The sequence below is a fragment of the Heptranchias perlo genome, chromosome 8, assembly GCF_035084215.1.
Source record: "Heptranchias perlo isolate sHepPer1 chromosome 8, sHepPer1.hap1, whole genome shotgun sequence".
NCBI lineage: Eukaryota > Metazoa > Chordata > Chondrichthyes > Hexanchiformes > Hexanchidae > Heptranchias > Heptranchias perlo.
In genome coordinates, this window is record NC_090332.1 from 7892252 (window position 1) to 7906249 (window position 13998).

Sequence of the window (13998 nt, forward strand, 5' to 3'; positions counted from 1 at the left end):
TGATTGCAAATTTTGTAAATTTATTTCTACTGCAAAATAGTTACTATAACACAAAATAGCTAAGACTCAATATCAGAAAAAACCTTTCAAAAGTACAATTGACATTTTAAATTTAGTTAAAACAATCCTCTTTGAATATCCTCCAAGCATACATACATTGTTAATTTTAGGTTTAATTTCTACAGCAACATGCAATGCACTTTTTTAAACAGCTCTGTTAAATTTTCAAATAAATGGTAAACATTTGAATACAATACTGCTACTCAAAATATACAGCATACACAGTTCCAACTACAAAAAATCTAGTGGTTTGAAAGAGACCTGCACACCAACTGTCATGTTCTGGATCCCAGAGAAATTTGCTGGCAATCTATAGAATTAAAGTAAAATCTGTTCAGGTTTACATATAACGCTAACATTTCAAAAACAATGTACTATGTGCTCTTATTTCAATGTAAAAATCAGGTCAGGAATTTATCTAAAAAACAAGTTTTTTTTAGAACTAAATTTCCTTATAAATCGACTTATTTTTTACAACTGTTATTCTTAAAAGGGGAGTTTCACACTCAGCATCGCTTTTTAAAAAGTTATAAAGAATGACTAGTTACTTATTGTAAGTAGAATTGTTATAAAGAACTTGCATTTATATAGTGCCTTTAGAGTAGAAAAATGTACCAAAGGGCTTCACAGAGGCATAATTAGACAAAAAATATGCCAAGCCAAAGGAGGAGAGATTAGGAGGGGCAACCAAAAGGTCAGCCAAGCAAGTGGGTTTTAGAAAGAGTCTTAAAAGAGAGGGAGATGGTTGGCAGAGGGCTTTAGGAAGGAAATTGCAGAGTATGAGTCGTGGATAGCTGAACGCACGGCCACAAACTGTGCAGCGAAGGGGAGGTTCACAAGAGGCCAGAGTCGGAGGAGCGGAGAGTTTGGGGGGGTTGTACGATTGGAGGAGGTTACAGTGATAGAGAAGCGAAAGGCCACGAAGAGAATTAAATGTGAAGATGAGAATTTTATAATTGAAGATATTGAAGGACTGGGAGCCAATGTAGGTCAGCAAGGACAGAAGTGATGGGTAAGTAGAATAATACATGGGCAGAAGAGCTTTGGATGAGCTGAAGTTTACAGAGGGTAGAGAATAGGAGGCCAGCCACGACAGCATTGGAATAGTTAAAGTTGGAGGTGACAATGGCATGGAGTCTAACCATCTCCACTTGACATTCAACGGCATTATCATCACCGAATCCCCCACCATCAACATCCTGGGGGTCACCATTGACCAGAACCTTAACTGGATCAGCCACATAAATACTGTGGCTACAAGAACAGGTCAGAGACTGGGTGTTCTGCAGTGAGTGACTCACCTCCTGACTCCCCAAAGCCTTTCCACCATCTACAAGGCACAAGTCAGGAGTGTGATGGAATACTCTTCACTTGCCTGGATGAGTGCAGCTCCAATAACGCTCAAGAAGCTCAACACCATCCAGGACAAAGCAGCCCACTTGATTGGCACCCCATCCACCACCCTAAATATTCACTCCTTTCACCACCGGCACACCGTGGCTGCAGTGTGTACCAACTACAGGATGCACTGCAGCAACTCGCCAAGGCTTCTTCAACAGCTCCTCCCAAACCCGCGACCTCTACCACCTACAAGGACAAGGGCAGCAGGCACATGGGAACAACACCACCTGCATGTTCCCCTCCAAGTCACACACCATCCCGACTTGGAAATATATTGCCGTTCCTTCATCATCGCTGGGTCAAAATCCTGGCACTCCCAACCTAACAGCACCATGGGAGAACCTTCACCACAGACCGCAGCAGTTCAAGAAGGCGGCTCATCACCACCTTCTCAAGGGCAATTAGGGATGGGCAATAAATGCTGGTCTTGCCAGCGACGCCTACATCCCATGAACGAATAAAAAAAAAGAGGGTTTCAGTAGCAGATGGGCTGAGGCAGGGGCATAGGTGGGCAGCATGTAGATGAGGAAGGAGGGAGTCGGGGTGGGGGGGGTAATTCCAGAGGTAACAGTGTGGGGGTGGATAGAGATGGAGATATTCTGGCCACTACTGGATTAGGTACGAGAGCCTGTCCCATTGAACTGAGCTGGAGTGCAGAAGAGAAGCGTTAGGGAGGATGGTGTGATTGACCAAGTCAAAGGCTGCAGAGAGGTCGAGGAGGAAAAATGCACCACGGTCACAGTCACAGAGGATATGACTTTGATTAGGGCTATTTTAGTGCTGTGGCAGAAACCTGATTGGAGAAATTCAGACATGAAGTTGCAGTAAAGATGAGCACGGGTTTGGGAGGCAACAGTATGTTGAAGGATTCTGGAGAGAATCGGGAGGTTGGAGATGGGGTGCTAATTTGCAAGGACAGTGGGGCTGAGGAGGAATGATGACGGCGGCTTTGAAAGGGAGGGGGACTGTCCCTGAGGAAAGGGAACCATTAACAATGTCAGCATGGGAGCCAGGAAGAGAAGTTGGATGGTCAGTAGCTTAGTGGGAATGGGGTCAAGGATAGCAGGAGGAGGATCATATGGACAAGATGAGCTTGGAGACCGTATGAAGGAAGATAGGAGAAAAACTAAGTCATGGGATCAGGGCTACAGCGGGAGAGCAGCAGGGGCAGTTGAACGGATGGTCTCAATCTTAGTAACAAAGATGTCCATGAGCTCCTGGCATTGTTGTTGGAGGTAAGCGTGGAGTGGTAGGGGAGGTGGGGTTTAAGGAGACAGTATTTTAAAAACGATGTAGTTTTCATTTAAATTAAATATTTTAGCAGAATATTAATAACCGTAAATGATAATCTGAAATCCACTGCGAAGGAAACACAATAACTGCCTTTTGAGATGCAACCCTATTCAGGTACAATAAGGCTGGTATCATATACAATATATGGGCAGTGTCCATCAGATTGAAATGCAATTCCAAAAAAAGTCTCATTTTATATTGTCAATATGTACAAATGATGGACGTTGCACCATCTGTGCAGCAGGTCCATTGTATTAGCAGTTAATTGTCCTTTATTATGTCCATTCTTTGAAAATAGTGGCCTGGAAATTTGGGAGCACCCATTTTGGGTACTCTGGGGTGAAGGGTAAGTACGCTGTGTCAGAATGTTTAAGTCCGAGGCTCCCAACATATTGGGCTTCGGGCCTCATTGTCATAGAGCCTGCGGTCGGAAGTGGCGATCAGGTCCTTTACTGTGGGGTTGAGAGGAGCACTCCTGCCCTTCCCAACTCCACAGAGGCGCTGTCTCAGGAAAAACCAATGTTGGAGCGGGGACATCAAGCAGGTATCAGGCCCCTTATTTACATATGCAAAGAGCCTAATGCCTGATTCAGGCGTGGGTAAAGGAAGCCTCTTGTTTTACCACAAGTGGTGGTCGGCGCACTTCCAGCCAGAAGTGTAGATGCGCTACCTGACAGCCATTTTGGGGCCTTAGTAGGCCATGTAGCACCTGAAAAATGGGTGCTACATGGCCCAATTTCTGGGCCACTGACTCCCTTGGCACAGTCAGTGTCCTGTGTGTTTCAGTCTCTCTCCTACTCAAGGCAAATACTCGTAATAAGGAAACTGCACTTAGGTGCATCATCATAACTTTGCAAAAACATTGAATTGAGAAATAAAATGAGTTGATCAGAAATGAAATTATCACTAATAATTTAACATACTAGGGGTGAAATTGGTCTTGGGCGATGGCGCAATGGAAAAGAAAATCGAGCGTGGTGTAATACAGGTTGCCAATTTGCTGTCCCCCATTTTGCGCTAATGCTAGGCCAATTCACCCCCACTACATTTTTTCTTTTGTAAATGTACAGAAAGGCAGACCAGATATCGGTATTAATTTTTATTAAAACTATACCTGTGAGAACTCATTTTAATTTTCAATAAAACATTAAACATTTCCCTTTTCTGTCCTGTACCCAAATATTAAATAGATTAGTTACATCAAGTCTAAAGCACAGAAACAGGCATATGTAGTGGCATAAATTTATTATTGAATTATTGGGATCTTGAGAGATGACAATAGCATTCTGATTGACATTAGAATGTAAATCTGATTTTACATACTATTTTAATTTTGTATGCATTTTTTCCTTAATTGGAAACACTCAAATACATCAGATCCAATTTTTCTCTTGTGCACATTACCAGGGGAACAGATTCTAGCAACTACTAACTCATGTACATCTCGGGGTCCATTGAGTTTTCCAATGTTGCCTGAACAACTGTATCTCTAAATTGAAATTTTTGTCAAGGAGCAATTTAGTTGCTTGAGTAGTGTGATTATTATTATAGGCGTTTCATAATTGGCCAATTTTATTTTGTTCTGCAATCAAATTTGTATTGCAATAATTCATCCACACCAAAATTGCATACTTCTTCCATTTTGATTGAGGTTTGTTAATATCTATGAAAATAGGGGAATTATCCATTTATTTGCAAATTGAGGAAAATATGGTCTTTAGTGTTTAAAGGTACAGCTTAATGTCACCCATATGTGATGAAACATGGACAAACCAGCATCATGTGATGAAAGAACAGATCTTAAGAAATTAGTATTAGTAAAAAAAACAGTACTAGAGAAATTAATGGGACTGAAAGTCGATAAATCCCAAGGATCTGATGATCTACATCCCAGGGTTTTGAAAGAGGTGGCTATAGAGATAGTGGATGCATTGGTTGTCATCTTTCAAAATTCTGGAATGGTTCCTGCAGATTGGAGGGTAGCAAATGTAACCCCACTATTGAAGAAAGGAGGGAGAGAGAAAACAAGGAACTACAGACCTGTTAGCCTGACATCAGTAATAGGGAAAATGCTAGAATCTATTAAAAAGGATGTGATAATAGGACACTTAGAAAATATTAATAGGATCTGGCAGTCAACATGGATTTATGAAAAGGAAATCATGTTTGACAAACCTATTGGAGTTCTTTGAGGATGTAACTAGTAGAATAGATAAGGGGGATCCAGTGCCTGTGGTGGTATTTGGATTTTCAGAAGGCTTTTGATAAAGTCCCACACAGGAGATTGGTGAACAAAGTTAGAGCACATTGAATTGGGGGTAATATACTGGCATGGATCGAGAATTGGATAACAGACAGAAAACAGAGAGTAGCAAAAACAGGTCTTCTTCAGGTTTGCAGACTGTGACTAGTGGGGTACCGCAGGGATCAGTGCTTGGGCCCCATCTATTCATAATCTATATCAATGATTTGGATGAGGGGACCAAATGTATAAATTTCCAAGTTTGCTGATGACACAAAACTAGGTTGGAATCAGAGTTGTGAGGATGCAAAGAGGCTTCAAGGGAATATAGACAGGCTAAGCGAGTGGGCAAGGACATGGCAGATGGAATATTATAGGAAAAATGTGAAGTTATCTGCTTTGGTAGGAAAAACAGAAATGCACAGTATTTTTTAAATGGTGAGAGATTGGGAAATGTTGATGTTCAAAGGGACCTGGGTGTCCTTGTACACGGGTCACTGAAAGGTAACATGCAGGTGCAGCAAGCAACTAGGAAGGCAAATGGTACGTTGGCCTTTATTACAAGAGGATTTGAGTACAGGAGTAAAGATGTCTTACTGCAATTATGTAGGGCCTTGGTGAGACCGCACCTGGAGTATTGTGTACAATTTTGGTCTCCTTACCTTTTTTTATTATTCATTCATGGGATGTGGGCGTCGCTGGCAAGGCCAGCATTTATTGCCCATCCCTAATTGCCCTCGAGAAGGTGGTGGTGAGCCACCTTCTTGAACCGCTGCAGTCCGTGTGGTGAAGGTTCTCCCACAGTGCTGTTAAGTAGGGAGTTCCAAGATTTTGACCCAGCAACGATGAAGGAACGGCGATATATTTCCAAGTCGGGATGGTGTGTGACTTGGAGGGGAACGTGTACATGGTGTTGTTCCCATGTGCCTGCTGCCCTTGTCCTTGTAGGTGGTAGAGGTCGCGGGTTTGGGAGGTGCTGTCGAAGAAGCCTTGGCATCCTGTAGATGGTACACATTGCAGCCACGGTGCGCCGATGGTGAAAGGAGTGAATATTTAGGGTGGTGGATGGGGTACCAATCAAGCGGGCTGCTTTGTCCTGGATGGTGTCGAGCTTCTTGAGTGTTGTTGGCGCTGTACTCATCCAGGCAAGTGGAGAGTATTCCATCACACTCCTGACTTGTGCCTTGTAGATGGTGGAAAGGCTTTGGGGGGTCAGGAGGGGAGTCACTCGCCACAGAATACCCAGCCTCTGACCTGCTCTTGTAGCCACAGTATTTATGTGGCTGGTCCAGTTAAGTTTCTGGTCAATGGTGACCCCCAGGATATTGATGGTAGGGGATTCAGTGATGGTAATGCCATTGAACGTCAAGGGGAGGTGGTTAGACTCTCTCGTTGGAGATGGTCATTGCCTGGCACTTGTCTGGCCCGAATGTTACTTGCCACTTATGAACCCAAGCCTGGATGTTGTCCAGGTCTCGCTGCGTGCGGGCACGAACTGCTTCATTATCTGAGGGGTTGCGAATGGAACTGAACACTGTGCAATCATCAGCGAACATCCCCATTTCTGACCTTATGATGGAAGGAAGGTCATTGATGAAGCAGCTGAAGATGGTTGGGCCAATGATACTGCCCTGAGGAACTCCTGCAGCAGTGTCCTGGGGCTGAGATGATTGGCCTCCAACAACCACTACCATCTTCCTTTGTGCTAGGTATGACTCCAGCCACTGGAGAGTTTTCCCCTTGATTCCCATTGACTTCAATTTTACCAGGGCTCCTTGGTGCCACACCCGGTCAAATGCACCTGGGGTGGCGGGATTATCGTATGAGGAGAGATTGAGTAGACTAGGCCTGTATTCTCTACAGTTTAGAAGAATGAGAGGTGATCTCAGAATAAGGGGTAGGCCATTTAGGACTGCGATGAGGAGAAATTTCTTCACTTAGAGGGTGGTGAATCTTTGGAATTCTCTACCCCAGAGGGCTGTAGAGGCTCAGTCATTGAGTACATTCAAAACAGAGATAGATAGATTTCTAGATATTAAAGGCATCAAGGGATATGGAGATATTGTAGGAAAATGGCGTTGAGGTAGAAGATCAGCCATGATCTTGCTGAATAGCGGAGCAGGCTCGAGGGGCCGGATGGCCTACTTCTGCTCCTATTTCTTATGTTCTAATAAAACTGCATCACTGACATCTCCATATACTGTATCCACAGAGATATATGTTGTTTATTCACTTTTAAATCAATGTGTTTTAAGTATTATCAACTGGAAACTTTTACTTACTATTAAACCTTGGTTTTTCAATTCTCCAAAGAAAACTCTAGCGATTAATTTAAATCGATCAGGTGCCAATTCTTTTGCTATTGATCTTATGTCATCAGAAAGGGAAAGAGTCAGGGCCTTACAATTGTTAATATCAAATTCCGCATCTCTTAGTTTATCCTTTAAAAAAAGAAATAAGACTAGAATTGCTGAAAGGCAATAGCAAAACAATTTCATTTTCTAGTAAATTGAAACGAAAGCACGTTTACTTTTCTCCTTATGCTATCAAAGTGAAATACAGTGAACAGTGTTATCAAAACTTTATAGGGTGTATTTTCCTATTGACACCACTGGTGGAAAGCAGGCTTATTGAATTATCTTTTTAACAATGGAAGAGGTTTAATGTGCTTCCACTCATCGTTTCAGCTCAGCAAGCTGTTATGAACTGAGCTTCACTGCCCCTTCCTATTGACAATGACATTGTCACTAGACGCATCCATTTTTGTGCAAAAAACAACATAGCTCACTATATTCAATTGGCTGCTTACAGCTGTTACATGTTTCACTATTCCCATGCTCTCCTGACTGGCCTCCCATCTTCCAACATCAGTTCATCCAAAACTCTGCTGCCCATATCCTATCCCAGACCTAGTCCCACTCACCCATCACCACTGTGTCCACTAAGCCACAATGGTTCTCAGTTCTTCAAATTAAAAATTCTCATCCGTGTTTAAATTCCTTCATGGCTTCGTATTTCCCTATCTCTGTAATCTTCTCCAGCCATACAACCCTCTGAGAACTCTGCATTCCTCCAACTCCGGCCACTCGTGCATTCGCCACTCTCTTCGCCCCACCATTTGCAGCCATGTCTTCAGCCATCTAGACCACGAGCACTGGAATTCCCTACCTAAAGCTCTCCACCTCCCTCTTTTCTGTCATTTTGAATGTTTGTAAATTCTTGGGGAGGCTGCGGTGGGGCAGGTTTGGAGTGGAATGGAACTTCTGGCAGCACACTTCCAATAGCCTTGACGCCGCCAGAAGTCCCAGGGTCAGGCCACCTTGACTGGGTTGGAGGAATTTCGCTGTGTACTTTGTTACAGCACCAGTAGGCCTCAATCATCAATTTTTTTTTAAAAAGTGGCTGTCTTTTTATGCCAGTTCACTCTGCAATCGATTGTATTGCAAGACCAAACTTTGAGATTTCAAACCTCCCCACCATGGCTTAAGCATTACACATTAGGGACTCATGGGTATCCCTAGCATCCAGCGTTGCTAAATGCATAACCAAATTCCTCCCACTTCAGCAACATAATGCAGATGCACTGCCATCATTTTCATGACCACAGCATAAAGACAATCTATACCTCACTGAACAGTAATTCCACCAGGTGAAGGTACAGAGCTTCAACAACAGATGATTGCCTCTCTGCAACCCAATCATGGTAGGCACTGCGCCCTGGCTGTATGAGAGCATGTTTTCATACCCAGCCTTCCGGCTAATGCAGTTCAGCAGTTGTCATTCTGAATCTCAAAGTTTACTCAGCTATATGACAGTCATTAGTTTTAAGCATGGTGGAAGGATCAATAGAGAGCAGCTTTCGTTGTGCTCACCATATTGATGTTCCAGACATTACATTCCAATGCAGATTCTACTTAAACACACTAAGAACTGTTGCAGAGATATTGGGACAGAAGGAAACATGCAAATAATTTAATGAAAGTTTTATATACTTCTTGCCCTTTACAATAAAAAGCCATACCCTAAAGAGATGGATAGTGAAGAGGTGAGGCCCCTTATTACATGGAAGTTTCTTTAAGTAACTGCGGTTTTTGTTTATCTATCTACGAGTAAGGAACACATTATTTTGCAGGAATCAAAAACCACTCACTTCACTATCTCTGCAGAGATCTTTTACAAACTTATTTCCAAGTTCCTTCTCTAATATGTACACCCCGCCTCCACTTCCACATCCCTGTACACCCTCTAACTTACCGTGAACAATGCCTGGGATATTCGTTGGTCTAATTTAAATAATTTTAATCCTATGTTAATGAACACTGAACTGTTGTAATATATGTATGATTGCTTGTAGTGAAATGGTGATGTCATGAGTTTAGTAGAAGACCTTGTGCTAACCCTCTAGCCTCATTATGGAATCTCCATGAGAAAAAGCTTCATACCTCATATGTCCTATTCTTGAGACAATCATGAGAACAGATCTTGCAAAACACAAAAATATTAACATTCTGCCACCAGTAAAATAGCTTTTATAAAATGTCATACTTTAAAAAAAAAACAACTATGCTGCATTGTATATTACCTCTAAAAGCTCATCTATCCTTTTTGCGACTGCAGCAAAATCAAATTCCTTATCTGGAACCATTTTATAGGTATTAGCCATTTTTTGTTTCACCAGGCTAGGTTTCCACGTTAAAGGTTCTTCGAAAACATCATCGTCCTCTTCTTCCAGTTCACTCTTGTCTGCATGCACAACTTGAAGGATGGTATCGTGTAGTCTTTCCTTTAGGATCTCATGAAACTACACTCAGAAAGAAAGTTAATAATTTATTCCTTTTTCCAATATAATATTCTGCATACTGTATGCCATTTACTTTTTTTTTTATTATTTATCTAAAATTTTTGTGCTGAAAATGCTTGATAATTTATAGTCCATTCCTTTGGAGATAAGAAAAGTTGACTAGACAGCACATCAGAAACAGCCTAGTAGAAAAAAAGACATACAAGGTCATAAGTAACATGTTCAGTATCGCATTCATGCTTATTTTAAAAACATATTCTAACAAAAAAAGATAGGTTTATGGAACATTTCAGACTGATGTAGCTGCTTCACAAACATGATTTTTAACCAGAACTATTACTAGTTTAACTGGCAGGGGCAAATAAGAATATAAAAGTCTGTGTAGTGATTAAAGGGAAAGGTAAGTCTATGGGATGTACTTTTAAAATTCAACGCTCATCTGTGTTGTACATTGAAAAAAAGTCATGTTCATAAAAATATTCACTGCCTCTTTTGTAAAAAAATTCTATAGTGGGGTCTCCTGGCCTCACACCATAACTCTGGCAGAAGACTAGCAAAACCTCCCAAAACAACTAGTGACCCACAATATCAAGTCTTAGTTGGGTTGGGGGGGGGGGGGGGGTTCGACTGGTCTCTTGCCGGAGCTACCTCTGTGGAATTTCAGAGCTCAAATCTAAATGAAAAGTTATCGGTTTCTATTAGCCAATAGTATGTTTCCCAGCTTTGGGAGGCTCAGATTCGCCAGTCCAAAATCACTAGTCCCACTGCTTTTAACAAAGGTGCTCTGGGATGCTCCCCGCCTTGATGTCATAAAGCTGTTCAAGCATCGCCTGGCAGTGCGGACCTATTTTTTTTAAAAATGGCAACAGGTGTTTTTGTGACTATAGCTTCTTTCATACTATATAAAGAACTTTGAATCAAAAGTACTTTGAATCAAAAGTACACCTCTTAAAAGGCCAATACAGTTTAAACTACTGATAATGAAGTCACATGTTGCCATGAATTTGGTAGAGGCCAGGCTGGGGAGGCCCAAGGACTCCTTGCTGGGCCCGGTAACACTTCTACGCAAGGGAATATGAACCAAGTTTATACAACCTGTCCTCATAATTTAACCTCTATAAAACGCTGGTTAGGCCTCAGCAGGAGTATAGTACACAATTCTGGACCCCACACTTTAGGAAGGATGTCAAGGCCTTAGAGAGGGTGCAGAAGAGATTTACTAGAATGGTACCAGGGATAAGGGACTTCAGTTATGTGCAGAGACTGGAGAAGCTGGGGTTGTTCTCCTTAGAGCAGAGAAAGTTAAGAGATTTGATAGAGGTGTTCAAAATCATGAACAGTTTTGACTGCAAATAAGGAGAAACTGTTTCCAGCGGCAGAAGGGTCGGTACCAGAGAAAACAGATTTAAGGTGATTGGCAAAAGAACCAGAGGCGACAAGAGGAAACATTTTTTTTACGCACCAAGTTGTTATGATCTGGAATGCACTGCCTGAAAGGGTGGTGGAAGCAGATTCAATAATAACTTCCAAAAGGGAAAGAATAAATACTTGAAGGTAAGAATTTACAGGGCTATGGGGAAAGAGCAGGGGAGTTGGATTAATTGGCTAGGTCTACCAAAGAGCCGGCGCAGGCACGATGGGCCGAATGGCCTCCTGTGCTATACTACTATGAACTCCTTAAGCCCTGGTATCATTCTGGTGAATCAGCACTGTACCCCCTCCAAGGCCAATATATCTATCCTGAGGTTCAGTTCCTAAAAGTGAACCAGTATTCCAGATGGGGTTGGATTAAGTCTCTGTACAACTAATCTATCACTTCCTCACTTTTGTATTCCAACCCCCTTGAGATAAAAGCCATTCCATTGGCTTTTTGATTGATTTTTGTCCCTGTGCACTAGCTTTTAGTGATCTGTGCATATGGACCCCCTAAATCCCTTTGCTCCTCGTAGTCTCTCACCATTAAGAAAATATTCCGAATTATCTTTCCTGGATCCAAAGTGGATGACCTCACATTTGCCCACATTGAACTCCATCTGCCATAGTTTTGCCAACTCCCTTAGTCTGTTTGGCCTAGAAATCTGACCATGCAATGTCTGTTTTTCGGGCGCTAAATCGCTTCCTGAACCTCCAATATAGCGGGCAGGAAGCAGCAGGAATGCCCCCCCCCACAAAACCCCACATTAAAACCACATGGATCGCTGCCGGCCACCACCCAGCACCCCCCCACCACAATCATCGCTGCTACCCGCCCCCCCGATCCCGGCCTCTGCCCACCTCGATCCCTTCTTCTGTCCTCCCCGATTGCCGCTGACCGCTAACCCTCCCCCCGATTTTGGTCCACCCTCCCGACTCGTTCTCCCACCGGTCACCCCTCCTCCGGGTTGTATTTAACAACTTACCTGAGGGCCGCTGCTAGCATTGCAGCAGTCCCATCTTCAAGTTCTCTTCGCTAGTGAGCTTCCTGGCGATGCCCATTAGGTATCCGCCGGTTCGATGATAACGAGGCCCAATATCAGTCGCACTTCGGGCCTATCTATTCAGGCGCGGGGATCATTCCCTGCGCCCCGTTTTAGGTCATGCTCGAATTTCTAGGCCTTCATGTCCCTTTGTAACTTTCTACTCCCATCTACACAACTTACTGTGCCTCCAAACTTAGTGTCATTTACAAACTTAGATATGCTACTCTCTATCCATTTATATACGTGTTGAAAAGCTGAGGCCCCAGTATAGATCCCTGGGGAAAACACCACTTGTCACATCACGCCAATCATGGTACTTACCCTTTATCCCTACTCTCTGACTTCTACCACCCAACCAATTATCAACCCTTGTCCCAAGGTTATCTCCCAGTTCTGCATGCGTTCATTTTTGCTAATAATTTCTTATGCGGAATCTTATCAAATGCGTTCTGAAAGTCCATGGACAACATGGATAGGACATTCCCCTATCCAGTATGCTAGTGAGGGGGTGGGAGGGTCGAAAGTAGTTTTTTTTTAGGAGAGTGTTTTTTTTGAGGAAGGTGTTTTTGAAAGGGACAGGGGCAGTGCCTGAGGATTGGGAACTATTTACAAAGTCAGCTAGCATGGGGACCAGGAAGGGACATTTGGTGGTCATGTGTTTAGTGGGAATGGGGTCCAGGAACCAGGAGGTAGGTCTCATGTCAAGGTGAGCTTGGAAAGTGGATGGGGAAAATAGGAGAGAACCTATAGAGATGGGGGTTTTGTGGCAGGATACGAGGGTGATGAGGTGAGGAAGGTTTGGCTTGGTGGGCAAAGGGAAGGGAAAGAACAGCGGAGGGAGTTGAACAGATGATTTTGATCTTCGCGATTAAAAAATCCATGAGCTCACACTTGGCAATTATATCCGAACTTGTTGGTAAGTTGCCAAGTATACATATAATAGTGTAGACAGATTTTAAATGTTAAGTGTGTTAGAAACATAATAGTATTAAATACAATGATTTGCAAAGAACTCATATTACAATTCTGGGGAGAATATAAACATCTTCCCTGAGAATAAATAGTACCAATTGAACGACAAAATGAGAAAGCAAAAGATAGCCTCAAGATTTGACTAGCAACCCTAAACCTCCAATGACACAGGAGAAACCGAATTTCGGGCTGTCCTGAGGAGGTTTCATTGAACTTTACAAGGCACTTATTCTTATAGAGCACTTATTTAAACTCATCGGCATGTAGAAAGCTGGACAAATGCATCTCATGGTGTCAGGCAGGCCCCCGCCCCGTTCTTCATGATAATTTGGCTCCACCAATCCAAGACTTTATTAACACTCGGGTAAGTTTGCACCCTTTATAAAATCCCCCTCAGGTTTAGGGTTACCAACCCTCCAGGGTTGCCCTGGAGTTTCCAGGAATGAAAGACTAATTTCCAGGACACAGCTGCAACCCAGGCTTGTGCGGAGCATAAACACCGGCATGGACCAGTTGGGCCGAATGGCCTGTTTCTGTGCTGGTCATGACTATTTTTTTCCCCCTTCAGTTAGGGCGGTGTGTGGTCCCTGATCAGTGGTGCTCCAGCCGAATAGCTGGTGAAATCTTCTCATTGAATGTGGACAACTCTGATCAGAATCAGAGAAGGTTTCAGATTCATGGCCCTCCAGTTTGGAGTCCACTGACGTGCTGTAAGAGCTACTGGTTCAGTTCCAATATTCCTAATAATAGACTGACCCAGGAGAAAAATC

The 13998-nt window shown here is 42.9% G+C and overlaps 1 protein-coding gene across 2 annotated transcripts in view; it reads right to left on the reverse strand.

Annotated features, from left to right (window-relative positions):
• The window catches only part of LOC137324378 (dynein light chain Tctex-type protein 2-like), a 14804-nt gene continuing 806 nt past the window's right edge, over window positions 1-13998 (reverse strand). The window contains exons 2-4 of one of the 2 annotated variants that reach the window (XM_067988599.1): window positions 9579-9797; window positions 7279-7437; window positions 1-370 (exon numbers count right to left, since the gene is read on the reverse strand). In XM_067988599.1, the coding sequence (XP_067844700.1) occupies window positions 260-370; window positions 7279-7437; window positions 9579-9797 (489 nt within the window). In that variant the 3' untranslated portion in view covers window positions 1-259. The remainder of the gene's footprint in view (window positions 371-7278; window positions 7438-9578; window positions 9798-13998) is intronic. The other variant, XM_067988600.1, reaches the window with a different exon arrangement.